Source organism: Apteryx rowi, unplaced genomic scaffold, assembly GCF_003343035.1.
Source record: "Apteryx rowi isolate R43461 unplaced genomic scaffold, aptRow1 scaffold_413, whole genome shotgun sequence".
NCBI classification, from domain to species: Eukaryota; Metazoa; Chordata; class Aves; order Apterygiformes; family Apterygidae; genus Apteryx; species Apteryx rowi.
In genome coordinates, this window is record NW_020450645.1 from 84274 (window position 1) to 96773 (window position 12500).

At 42.3% G+C, this 12500-nt stretch overlaps 1 protein-coding gene across 1 annotated transcript in view; it reads left to right on the forward strand.

Annotated features, from left to right (window-relative positions):
* CPOX (coproporphyrinogen oxidase) overlaps positions 1 to 9837 on the forward strand; it is a 10270-nt gene extending 433 nt beyond the window's left edge. The window contains exons 2-8 of the mRNA XM_026075896.1: positions 7 to 223; positions 554 to 694; positions 1462 to 1572; positions 2620 to 2761; positions 5129 to 5347; positions 7187 to 7291; positions 9273 to 9837. Of these exons, the coding sequence (XP_025931681.1) occupies positions 7 to 223; positions 554 to 694; positions 1462 to 1572; positions 2620 to 2761; positions 5129 to 5347; positions 7187 to 7291; positions 9273 to 9360 (1023 nt within the window). The 3' untranslated portion in view covers positions 9361 to 9837. The remainder of the gene's footprint in view (positions 1 to 6; positions 224 to 553; positions 695 to 1461; positions 1573 to 2619; positions 2762 to 5128; positions 5348 to 7186; positions 7292 to 9272) is intronic.
* Positions 9838 to 12500: the final 2663 nt, after the last annotated feature.

Consider the following 12500-nt stretch of genomic DNA (forward strand, 5'->3'; position numbering starts at 1 on the left):
GGGGAGGAGGCGGCGGCGGAGGAGGAGGAGGAGGTGCGGCGGCTGTGCCAGCGGTTCATGGCGCCGCCGGTGAGCGGGCCGCGGGAGCTGTGGCGGCGGCGGCGCCACATGCGGGGCCGCATGGAGCTGCTCATCATGGAGACGCAGGCCGAGGTGTGCCGCGCCCTGGCGGCGCTGGACCGCGGCGCCGCCTTCACCGTCAACACCTGGGAGAGGAATGAAGGTGGGGGACCCGGGGGGGACCTGGGGGGACGGGGGTGCCAGCCCGGGGGCCCTGCCCCGGCATTTGCAGGAGGCCACCAGCGCTGCTGTCAGGCTCAGTAAATCCACGTTTCTCCCGTGGATCTCTCCTGCCCCTTTGCCGTCAGCCTGCGTCTGCTGTAACATGGTGCTGTAACACAACACGCCTTGAGGAGACACCTGCCTCACAGGGCGCTTTGGTGGCAGCGGGACAGGGTAACCCCACTGGCGCGGGGCACACCGGCAGATGCAGAGGGGGAGGGTGGTTTGGGGGCACGGAGGTAACCCTGGCGCGGGGCACTTGTGTTGGCAGGTGGTGGTGGCATCAGCTGTGTGCTCCAGGATGGCCACATCTTCGAGAAGGCAGGTGTCAACGTGTCCGTGGTGTTCGGGCACCTTTCTGGAGAGGCTGCGCAACAGATGAAAAGCAGGAAAACTCTGAAGGACAAAGATGGTAAGAAGACTTGCAGAGGAGCTAGGGAACTGTAACACGTTTATTAACTTATTGTCTTAGGGATGGTTTGAAAGCAGAACAAGGCCTTTGCGCTCAAGCAAAACATAAAGGCCAAACTTATAAAAGTATAAAGTACTTATAATGTACTTATAAAAGTATAAAGTACTTATAAAAGTATTGCAATCTCAAGGAGGGAAGATTTCATTTATAATGTGGTTTCTAACTATTAAGCATTTCACAGGGACTTTCACATCCCTAAAAAACTGGTATCAGAATGTTTCTCCCTCTCTCTTGCTGCTTTAAGCAGCGTAGTGCAGCCACAGGTCATTTTTTTAATAATGGCATTGTAGTTCAACAGTGAAATGGCACGTGAATTACTCACTAAAAAGGTGGAGGGAGAAAAACAAAAAGGCCTGAAGACTAAAGAGGATTTATTGTTATTCTGACTTGAATTGACAGCTGTAAAGTAAAAAGGTAATTCTGAGGGCAGAGTGGGGTGGAAAGCTTAGAAGTGCTTCACATTTTAAGTGGTCTTCATCTAATGTGTGCTTTTTTTTTTTTTTTTGCTGCATTTTAGGCCCAGTATAAAAATGTATTTATTTTTTTCTGAGATGCATTAAAACATTTGTGCATGGGAGTAAATTGTACTTGGATTGATAACTATGTGACACAACATGAGAAACTTTCAAATAGTAGAACAGTAGCTTGGAAGCTGGGGATAAATAGTGAGACTCTTCAAATAACTTTATGATCATCTTTTTCTCTAGGGAAACTGCCTTTTTGTGCTATGGGTGTAAGTTCTGTTATCCATCCAAAGAATCCTCATGTTCCAACTGTGCATTTCAACTACAGATACTTTGAAATTGAGGAAGCAGATGGTAGGAATTGTAATTCAGTGAAATTTGTATGAAATGTATGACTTTGTATGAAGGAAGCATGAATGCATTGTTACAGTAAGAGGTTGAGAACCAGTCCAGTTTTTTTCCCAGCTGTACTAATAACTTGTTTTGTGGTACTGGATCTCTTAATCTTTGGGCCTCTGTTTATGCATTTGTAAAATGATTACAATGCTTGCATTTCCTATAGTAAAAGCTTTTGCAGTTTACTTTTTGCAAAGTACAATAGGGATTTCAGATTTAAGTAAAACTGTAAGGTGATTATAAGTGTATGTAAAACATCTATTCAGAGAAGCAATTCTGTGAGTTAATAGAAGAAAGGTCTGTCAAGGACTGATAAACATGCTGGTCAGGATATGCCTCTGTCCCTGAAGCTGGGAGCACATGCTGTGAGAAGCATTGTTCTCTAATTGCATCATGGTTTGTTTTTTTTTTCCTACGTTTCTGCAACTTGCTATTGTCAGAAGCAGAATTTTAGGTGAGGTGGTCTGAGTGGCAATCTATATATTATGGCAGTACATGCACCAGTGGTTCAAACAGAAGCTCAAAGAGGTTTTTCTTTGAATTCTTTTATCAGAGCATTATGGACCATTTCCAGTTAATTACTTCCCCTTGATTTAATAATGATGTTTCCTTTCTTTGGCACGCAATAAAATGTTTGTGGATTCTGGAAGTAACCAGGAAGTTGTGGTTTTCTTTCCTTGTGTAAGCAATGAGTGGTGTGACAGTAGGTGTTGTCAGCCCCGCATCTTGTGAAATTGGCCTCCTATAGCATCTGGTAGTCAGAGCAACCAGTCCAAAAATATTGGACAAGTTTCACTGCTTTGAAATGTGTTTCATATCTTCTTGGGGTCACTGGTCATCACACTACCTTGAACTAGAATTTTTCAGGACTTCATGAGGGAGTGGATACAAACTGAGTAACGGCTTTATATTGTGAAAATAGTTGTTAGTTTTCTTGGTGAACCACTAGCAATGTATTTCTGTTTGGAAGCTAATAAATAAGTGTTGCTTGTGCCTCTCCTATAGGGACTAAACAATGGTGGTTTGGTGGTGGAACTGACCTCACTCCGACTTACTTGAACAAAGAGGATGCTGTACACTTTCACAAGACTCTGAAAGAAGCTTGTGATAAGCATGATCCAAAGCTGTATCCCAAGTACAAGAAATGGTATGTGGGGAGAGATGCACTTGGGTTGTTTTTTGTGGGAGCAGAAGGTGGTATTGGATAGTTCCAGTTAAGTGTATTCTAGGGACACTAGTTTCTAGTCTGCCTTTTGATAAGTATCAGGAGATCCTAATAAAAACCAGCAGGTAAGTACTGGGACAAAACATATTCTACAGCAATTTGTTATTTACAAAAGCCTGAGTTTTTAAAACCAGAGGGCTGAAAACTAGGATCCTACATCCATAGCCTGAATAAAAAATAAGCTGACTCTACAAGATATTGTAAGCCCTTATCTCTGACACAGACCTCACCAGGTGACCTAAAAATTCCTTTAGCCCCTGGTGTCAAACTAGGACAAGATTTTTGACCTAGAAGCCCATGGACTTGCACTAAATTCTGCTCACACTGAACTCATGGTAAATGCACATGACTTTAGGGTGAACTGTTGGACCAGCACTGCAGTTTTGAAAATCCCACTCCAGTTCCTCTGCCTTTAGTCTGATGTTACTTTTTTTTGCCAGGTAAGTAAAGGAGCTTGTCCTTACTGTAGAAGTGCCATAATTTTGATGGAGCTGTCCCTTTTTTTTTTTTTTTTTCCAGTGACACATTCACTGAAAGTTCAACAACATATTCTCTAAGGATATAGACTTTGTATGTTCTTCTTGAGTTGAGAGATGCAGCTGATGAAATCTTTCATTGTTAGCTGGATGCTTGCTGCTCTATGGCTGATATCCTATCTGCTACAAGCTATGGTATCTTAGAAGGAGCATTACTCTTCTGTAAGCTACCAGGTCTTGTCTGAGGACAGGAGATAAAGTGGGTGGTATAGCTTGGGTGTGAACTGTTAGCAGAGAAGCGCATGTTATCTACAGTCTCGCTCTTTGAGGAATTTTTGCATGGTAATTCTGAGGGCCTGCCTTAATGGTTGGGTTGTTGCGAATCCCTTTGCAGAGCAGTAAGCTGTCAAAGCCAACTGCCTTTTTTTTTAGTTGGAGAGAAGGACTTCTGTTCTTAATCTGAGGGCAGCTCATGGGAGGACTACATTGTACCCCACGGACAAAGGCAGTTTTTTCAATCCCAGCTGAAGTGTTTGCTGTAAGCAGCAGCTGTGTAGGGGCACGCTGTTTTCACTGCCAGAGTAGTGTGAATCTCTGCTGTGCCTATATAGAGTTGCCCCTGTTCCCACCTTTCTCAAAACAGAGAAGCTCTTGTTGCATTTGCCATGCTGTCCTCCTGATGGAGCTTTAAAACTTTTGGGTCAGGTTTGTTTTCTATTGCATTTCTGACTCAGTTTTTTTTCCCTAACTCTTCCTGTGGCCATAAAATAAAAAGTTAATTCTCCCAGTGAATAAAAAAATAACTTACATTATCTGTAATGTCTCCACCTCTCCTGCTGTATAGTTACACCATTTATATTACTTGAGAGGTGTGATTGTGGATGGATACATGTATGGAAGGCTAGTACTAAACAAAGGCAGGGTTTCCTTGCTGTTGGTGGGTTTTACCCACTACTTTCCCTTTGTTCCTTCTCCCGCTTGCAGGGCAGGGCATGGCTGCCCCAGCAAGTCAGAGAGGGAATGGATGCAATGAATCGGCTAATTTACAGTAGTTGCACACCTACACACTTTTCTCCCAATAAATATAAAATTAATTCCCTCCTCTCATAAACTGCACTTGACTCTCTCACAAACTTGAAAATGAGCCATGAACAGCCGCTAGTAGAATGTCTCCATCTTTCAGGATTAACTATTAAAAAGCCTGCTTCCAGAGAAGGCTGCCACATTTTTTTTCCCTTAAGTGGTGGTGGCTTTTTAATTTGGTCCTGGGTTTATAGCTTTATTTAGTTTTGATGGAAAAAATAAAATAAATTTTTTCACCAAAATGGCAAAAAGGATAAAGAGATTCTCTTACAAATCTATTTCATGTTCTCCCAAAAACTGTACGAATAATTTGGGATTTGTGTGCAACTCTGTGAACAAAGTCTAGAAAGAGCTCTTAAGGTGAAATTTTGAACTTCCTCCTTGTAGATAGAGGATGTGGATTGAAATACTCTGTGTGGAAGTATCTATTTCAGAATCAGCCATGGTGTTTGGGTGATGTGTTCATTAACTATGCAGCGATATGTAGCTCTGCATCAACCATCTAATCAGAGCTTTACTGTAAGTGAATGCAGGACTGCGTTTTGGGTGGTCCCGTACACTCCTGGCTCTCAGCAGTCAGTGGAAAAATGGGGCATCCAGCACACTGTAGGGAACTGACTTTTCATCAATATTTCACTAGTGGCATCCTATGCTGTGTAGCTGTTTGGAGTTCTGTTTGTTTCTTTGAATGTTGTGTATCAAATTCATAATTGTCTGCCGCTTCTTCTAGGTGCGATGACTACTTCTATATCAAGCACCGTGGTGAGCGAAGAGGGATTGGAGGCATATTCTTCGATGACCTGGACTCTCCCTCCAAAGAGGAGGTATTCCAGTTTGTGCAGAGTTGTGCCAAAGCCATTGTGCCTTGCTACATTCCCATTGTGAAGAAGCACTGCCATGACCCCTTCACGCCAGAAGAAAAGCTATGGCAGCAGCTTCGCAGGGGGAGGTGAGTACTTAAGGAGCAAAATGATGCATGGGAGGTGAACAAAACTGGAGAGGAAAGAATTGAACTAGTTATTCATGGTTGCAGGATTTATGACTTGACGTGCATTTTATATCGTGTCATGATGTAGATTAAGTTTGCATGAATAAGTTTGCCAAAGAATTGCAATATTATTGTGTACAGAACTGCTTTTGATGTCCAATGCTAGATTGCCAGGGAGGGTGCAAAGAAGGTACAGCCTTGTCAATATTCCCCACTATCCTATGTCGCAGCACAAGCAACTCTTACAAAATGCCACAGCTCCTCTCTGACTCCTTCAAAAGCTGGGAGAAGCTGCTACGTTGTGTAGCAGGCATAGGGGTGCATGTGTGTTTGTGGTGTACTGAATCCTGCACTCTCCTTCAGTCCCATGATCACATGAGGAGCATGAAGGTGTCAGTAAGGGTGAGGGAGTCGTGCTTCCTATTCAGAACTAAAGCTAAACCCCAGAAAGTCATGGAATAACTGCATCTAGGGTTGCTTTCAGCTTGTTAAGTACGTATTTACTCTCTGTGATCTTTTTCTTGGTGTTGAAATGAGTACACAGTGAAGTCTTTTAAAGGCATAGAGGGGTTTTGTTTTTCCTGACATAGTCTGAAGTCACTGTAAGTTTAAAGACTTTAGAGGTTGCTTATTAATATGAATAACTGTTAGCACTTAAAAGCTTAACTACATTGGTAGATAAAACAATTGCACTCCTCTCTTTGACTCTGTATCCTGTGATGGTGTGAGTGCATGGAGAAATGAGAATCAACATGTACTTTGCGCAGAAATGGGGAATCTTTAGTTTCTGCCTTTTCTGCAGAGAAACTGAGTGAACCTGTGAAAGGGGCATAGAGAGAGAATGAACATTCAAGTTTAGATCACTGTCCTGCAGCAGTTACTGGACTGTGCCTGAGACTGTTGGGCTTTGCAGGATCCAGTCTGTGGATGGGTTGTAACAAACTTGGTAAGGTTATATAAGGGGGAATAGGTTCCTTTAAGTTGCAGCCAGGACCACCTCAGCCTGCTTATTTCTCTGTGTATCTTTTCAGGTCATTGGGATAGGGAGAGCTCCCCATTTCTGCAAGTAGATAAAGAGCTCCTCCTTTCCTGTACCTCTGTTAAACAGCACTGGCTGTTTAGATTACGCCTGCTGAATTGCCATTGCTCTGTTCTGGTGCTGGGGGCAGAAAACCACCTTTGCATTCCCTCTGCTCTGGGACTTACAGGTCCCAGACAGCACTATGAAGCTGTGTGACTTCTGCTGCTTTCCAGGCCCCCCCCCAAGAAACTGAAAAACTTGCTCTGATCTTGCTTCTGATTTGTCTTCCAGAAGGACCTTCAGCCTGCAGAACTGTGCAGGAGAGTTTTTCACATGGTCATTTCCAGTTACTTTAAGACTCTCTTTATGTCTGCCACAACCACACAAAAGAGCACTAGCATAACCAAGCTAAATTTGATGGCATCAAGTTTACTAGCAGACTTGAGGCCTGGGAGAAGTAAGCTAGCACAGCACCTTGCACAATGCTCTTCATGAATGGTTTGTCCGTTCTTGTCTGTTAGAAACCTGCCCTCTTTAAAAGAGTTGTGAAACAAGTAGTCAGGGCCACTACTTCCTATGCTGTGTGGAGTGATGAGGTCACATTTTCTTTCCTACACAGAAGATGCTAGAGGACAGTTGGCCCCAAAGCAATGTTCATTCTGTGACCGAACAAGGCAGAAAGACAGGCTGTTTTTATTTGCTGTTTTCTAGTTGAAGAAGGTGCAAGCAATTTCTGATAATAAACTTGTTCTTGTATTATATCTCTTTACTCCCCATAGGTATGTGGAGTTCAACTTGGTTTATGACAGAGGTACAAAGTTTGGCCTAGCAACACCAGGATCAAGAATTGAAAGCATTCTTATGTCTCTGCCGCTGACTGCAAGGTAAGGGCATAGTTATACGGAGTTGCAGGCAGGCACTGTTCTTATTAAAATACTTCATAGGATTAAATCAAAGGTTTGTCTTGGTGTCCAGTCTCTTAACAGTGGTTAGTTTATGCCTAATAAAAGAACAAGCCAAATATATGCAGGTGCTTCTCCGGTCTGGTACACTCACCCAACTGCCAATAATGTGTGGCCTCGATTATTTTCTGGCAAAAAGTGATTTTTTTTTTTTTTTTTTTTTTGTGCTCAATACATCTTGAGATATTCTGCCCCCCCCCCCCCAAAAAAAAAGAAAAAAAGGTTTTGTTTAGTAGCTCTTTGAAACCATGTGAACTTCTGACAGGCCTGACAAGCCTGTGGCAAGGTGTTCCTCAGTAACCTGTCCACTGTATGAAAAAGTGCCTCTTTATTTTCTATTTGCACTTGATGATTTCATTTGACTGTTCAGTGAGTAACCAGCTCTTCTTCCTGTTCGTTGTCTCCATAACAGTTTGTATTTTACAGGATTCTGTTGTTCTTCATAGTCCATTTTTCAGGCTGACAAGTCCCACTCTATTTAGTCCTTGTACAATAGCTGTTCCATACCTTTGATCATATTTGCGACTTATCTCTAGGCTTGCATTTTACGTGTCCTTTCTGAACTGGTGATGAGGAACAGACAACAAAAGCTACATAGGCATATGCAAGATGCAGGTGTGCTGCTGACTCATACAGTGGCATAATGATGTTTTTGTTCATTAGTCCTTTCATAATTCCTAATATGCTGTTTGCTGTTTTCCACTAGTGACAAGCATTGAGCTGGCCTTTTCACAGAACTGTTATGATGCCAAGATCTTTTCTGGCAATAAGAGTTAACTCAGTCTGTCACTGTGTATATAACTTCTTTCTCTATGTGCATCACTTTAGTTCAAAAGTGAATTTCACCTACCACTTTACTGCACGGTTGCCTGGTTTGATATTAACTTTCTTGACTGTCTCTTCTATTTTGTAAATGACCTTGCTTAATCTTGTAGCACAGCAACTCTGTCACTTACTGCTTTTTCCCCTTTCCAGGTTGCTTTTAGATATGCTGAATAGCACAGCACCTATCATGCACTCTGAGACTCCTACTAGTGGCCTCCCTCCACTAGGAAAATTGACCTTTGCCTGCTACTGTTTAACCATGAGGACAGTGCTGTTCTTGGCATGTAGCTTCATCCTGCTGCCAACACCAGACATGTTCCTGACAAGTTGGTGTAGCATGGTCCTACTTCCTGATTTCATTGCTGGGATGGTCTTACCTGCTTTCATTAACATAAATAACTCACTTCACAGCATGAATATGTTCTTCTGGGGCAGGGGCAGGGGAGAGAAAAGGAGGAAGTTATACCCATCCCTCCCTGACAGCTGATGCTCTCTTCCTCTGTATCATGCCTCTTGCCTGCCTTTTCAATAAACAGTGGTCTCTCATCACCCTTATTTTTAAAACCAAGAATGAACATGGACTGGTAGTGCTTCCAGTCCAGCTTCTGGAAGAAACTGTCCTAGGCAGCTGAAAATACTCTGTCAGGGTGAAGTGACAGAATTTGAAGCTGGCAATTTCTCTCAGGTCTTGTGGTCTATCTTTTGTCTAGGTTCCTTTTTGACTCATCTTCCTCATGATACTAGTGTGTCCAAAAACAAGAGTTAAATCATCTCTGCAGTGAAACCTGTATGGATTAAGGGGTGAGGGACATTATTCTTTTTTCTTTGTTCTTTCAGTCTTTCCAGAAGTTGGGATAAAGATCAAGTTAACGTTTCTCCTGTCTCTCAAGTGTTATTATTTGGTTTTGGTTTTATTGAATTTAATGATTTGTAGGCATATCTGTCACCTGATGCGTGAGCATCAACTATGTAACTTTGGCATCCTCAGAAAAGGCAACTCAAATCCAAACACAGCCCGATGTGGGACAGGTGGCAGCCAGCCAGGCAGTCTAAGTGATTGTCTCCCCTCTCCCTGCAGGTGGGAATACATGCACACCCCGCCAGAAAATTCAAGAGAAGCAGAAATCCTGGAAGTCCTGCGCAATCCCAAAGACTGGGTGCACTGATGCATATCATGAAGAAGATGGGATTACTTATACTTAGCCATTAAAAAAGAATAAGAACACCACAAACCAGCTCACTCAAACTGCCATTGCATGGCATTTTAAGAAAGCTGTTTATACCCTTATCTGGTGCCTTAACAATGCTGTAGACTTGTCATAACTTGCAAATATGTGAAGTAATTCTTTAAGAGCCGGTTGAAGAGCTCATGTTGTTATTGCCCCCTGTCGATGTTGCCTTGTGAAGGACTGGTGATACGCTCACAGGACTAGTGTGCATGTTCCAAGAACTTCCTCAACTGATCTGTCTGCAAAATGATGAACTACTGTGAAGTGTTCTCATGTGAAATGAAAGCATTTTCTGCACCGAAGAAAAAGCGCTTTTTCCAAAATATGTGTTGAATGGCACTGCTTATACTTGGAAAAAGATAGGATGATTTGGAAATACATATTTTTTAAGAATAAAGGGTGTATTTCATATGATTTAAGCCTCCTTAGAATCTACTTTCAATTAAGTACCACCTTTTTCACAATTTTCTAAGTATATTTTGATATCATCCACACTGACTTGCAAGGGAAAAAAAAGGGGGCAGAGAAACTACTAGGGCTTCTTATTTTTAATCTTTCTGGAGAAGTTACACTGGTTGCTTTGTCTTGGGTATAGTCCATTGTGCAAATATACCTAGGAAAGTGGAATTCAGAGGCATAAATTACACAGACAAAAATGTTAAGCTGTGTTTCACATCATTTTATCTATCAGGGAAGCATGTTATTACAGTGTCTTATCAATATTTATACTGCAAAAGTCCTCTCAAATGTAGTGAGTCTTTGCTTGAACATGCTTTTTCACCATATTGGACTGAAATAAGGGCTGCCTTCTGAAGGGGAAATTGGTTCAGCTGCAGCTGATTGTGATCCATCAGCTAGTGTGGGAGATGAGGCTGTCTCCCCTTCCTCTTCTCCCTCACCTGGGAGAGCACTGTTAGGGCAGTATGCATTATGTATACCTGAATGGTCAAGAGTGGGCATTTATTGTTGAACTGTAAATGACTGCCTTTATGAGCAGAGGGAGACAAGGTTGGAGTTATAACCCCCTACTTGCAGCTGTTTCAGTCTTTATACAGGGACGAGCAGGTGGGAGTAGGACTGCTGGATGTTACTGCTGGGGCAGAACAGGGCATCTAGGTTTATTCCTGGGGCTGTCTTGCCAGTTTGTCTATGTTTACTGTTTATCTGACATGAGACATCCTTTACTATCTGATCAAGATAATACAGTGTGATGGCAAAAACTGAAAAAAGAGGAAAGGCATGACATACTGTATTCCACATACTTGCGCAGAAGCAATGCTCAAATCATTATTTGTGAATGCTTAAATCCAGACCAGATTCTGTTTCTTTTGCTGAAACTAAGTAGCATTTTACTGTTAGCATAGCCTTATATGTATCAGCAGTGCTTCAGAAATAATGGAAGTGACAGATTTACCAGTACCATATATGCAGTCTGTGCTGATATCTGAACGTCTCATGTAAACATGAGGTGGTTGTAGCATGAGTAAAAATGTAATTTTTAAACCCAGTTCAGTTACATGATTGCAGCTTTGTGAGAATACTGTTTTCAGCCCACTTTCCTGCAGCTTAGTCTGCAGCAATAAAAACAAACCTGCTCTATATTTAGGGGAGTATCAGTTGTAGTAAAAGGGTGCAGCTAATTTATGCTGCTGCAACTTGTTTGCACAGAAAGTCTTTCAGTGGACTGTGTGTTCATTCCTTGGACATTAGGCCAATTTGGGCCTCCCACTTAAAAGCCCCGATTATAAGGAATAAAAGGTCCATCTTTGTTCTAGTGTTAGTATGTCTGTTGCTTTCTTTGCTAGAATATTCATAATTTGATTATACTGTGAATAAAACAGCAAAAGCTGGAAATCATTGTGGTGCTGGCTTCTCATAAAGAGCAAATGCAGAAATAAAGTTTGATACCATAAATATTTGCAGCAGCAATACTGCATGCTAGAGGATACATGAAGCATTTCTGTGCAAGTAATCACTGGCTCTTGAGAATTTTTGAAGCTAGTTAAAACTGGATACTCTGCTTGTAAGAAAGAAGAGTCTGAAAATGGTAAAAGGAAATTCTAAAGACTTAGAATTCTATTTTTTTCTAGTTTCTAACATTCATATGGTAGGCTGGTTGCTTGAGATTTTTGGGGCTGATTCAAGTTTTGGTCAAATACATTACAGGAGTAGAATGGGTTTCAACACTTGTCTTCTTGTGGAGCTGAGGATCTCCTGAGACAGTGGCATGTGATGCCAGTGAGATTAAGCTGAGCCAATATGCATGTGGCTTCACAAAACAAAAACTCCACCCCAAAACTTCTTCTGTGAGTTGGTTTTAAACTGAGGTTGGAGATATTCCACACTGTATAAATCAGTAGAAATAAAAGCAAGACCAGAGTAGAGTTTCATTTCTACCAGAATAGAAATAAAAGCAAGACTAGTCAAATAAAATAGACTCTGCACCACACACTTTCAGTGGAAAGCCCCACTTTCTCCTTTTTTGATACGAAGACAAAAGAATCTGTTTTCTTCCAATGGTCTTTACTAGTAGTAACTTTTAAAATTTATAGCGCTAACTCCCAGGATCAGTGAACCCCTATCTGTTGGTAGTCTGCATTTTTCTGTTGGTATAATTCCTTTCTGTTGGTGTCAGCAACTTTGTGGGCTGTTACAGAATATGTGAAATCATGCCAATAAGGGAAAAGTTACTTTTTAAGCAAGCATTTGAGAAATATTAGAGAGCAATTATGAAGGCTGATGAGACTGATAGTGAACTCCTGTTACGTGGTTTTAGGATGTGCCTTGGGGCATGGCTTAGCCAATCAAAGCACCTGCCCAGTAAGCAGGAGATGCTGGGTTGCAGTCCCAGTGGTGCCTGGCTCTCCAGTTTCCTCCACGTGGCACAGCCTCGAATATGGAAGGAAAGCAAAGTAGAAGGAAAGGGTGGGTAAATGAGAGCGAGAGGGCAGGCCGGGCACAAAGCTTTGTCATGCGTGCTCAGCCATAGCGGCTGCTCCCCAGGGAGGGGGCCCGGGGAACAGGCAGGAGGCCGTGCGTGGGTGCTCACCTGGCGGCAGCTCCTCTTCAACCCTTTA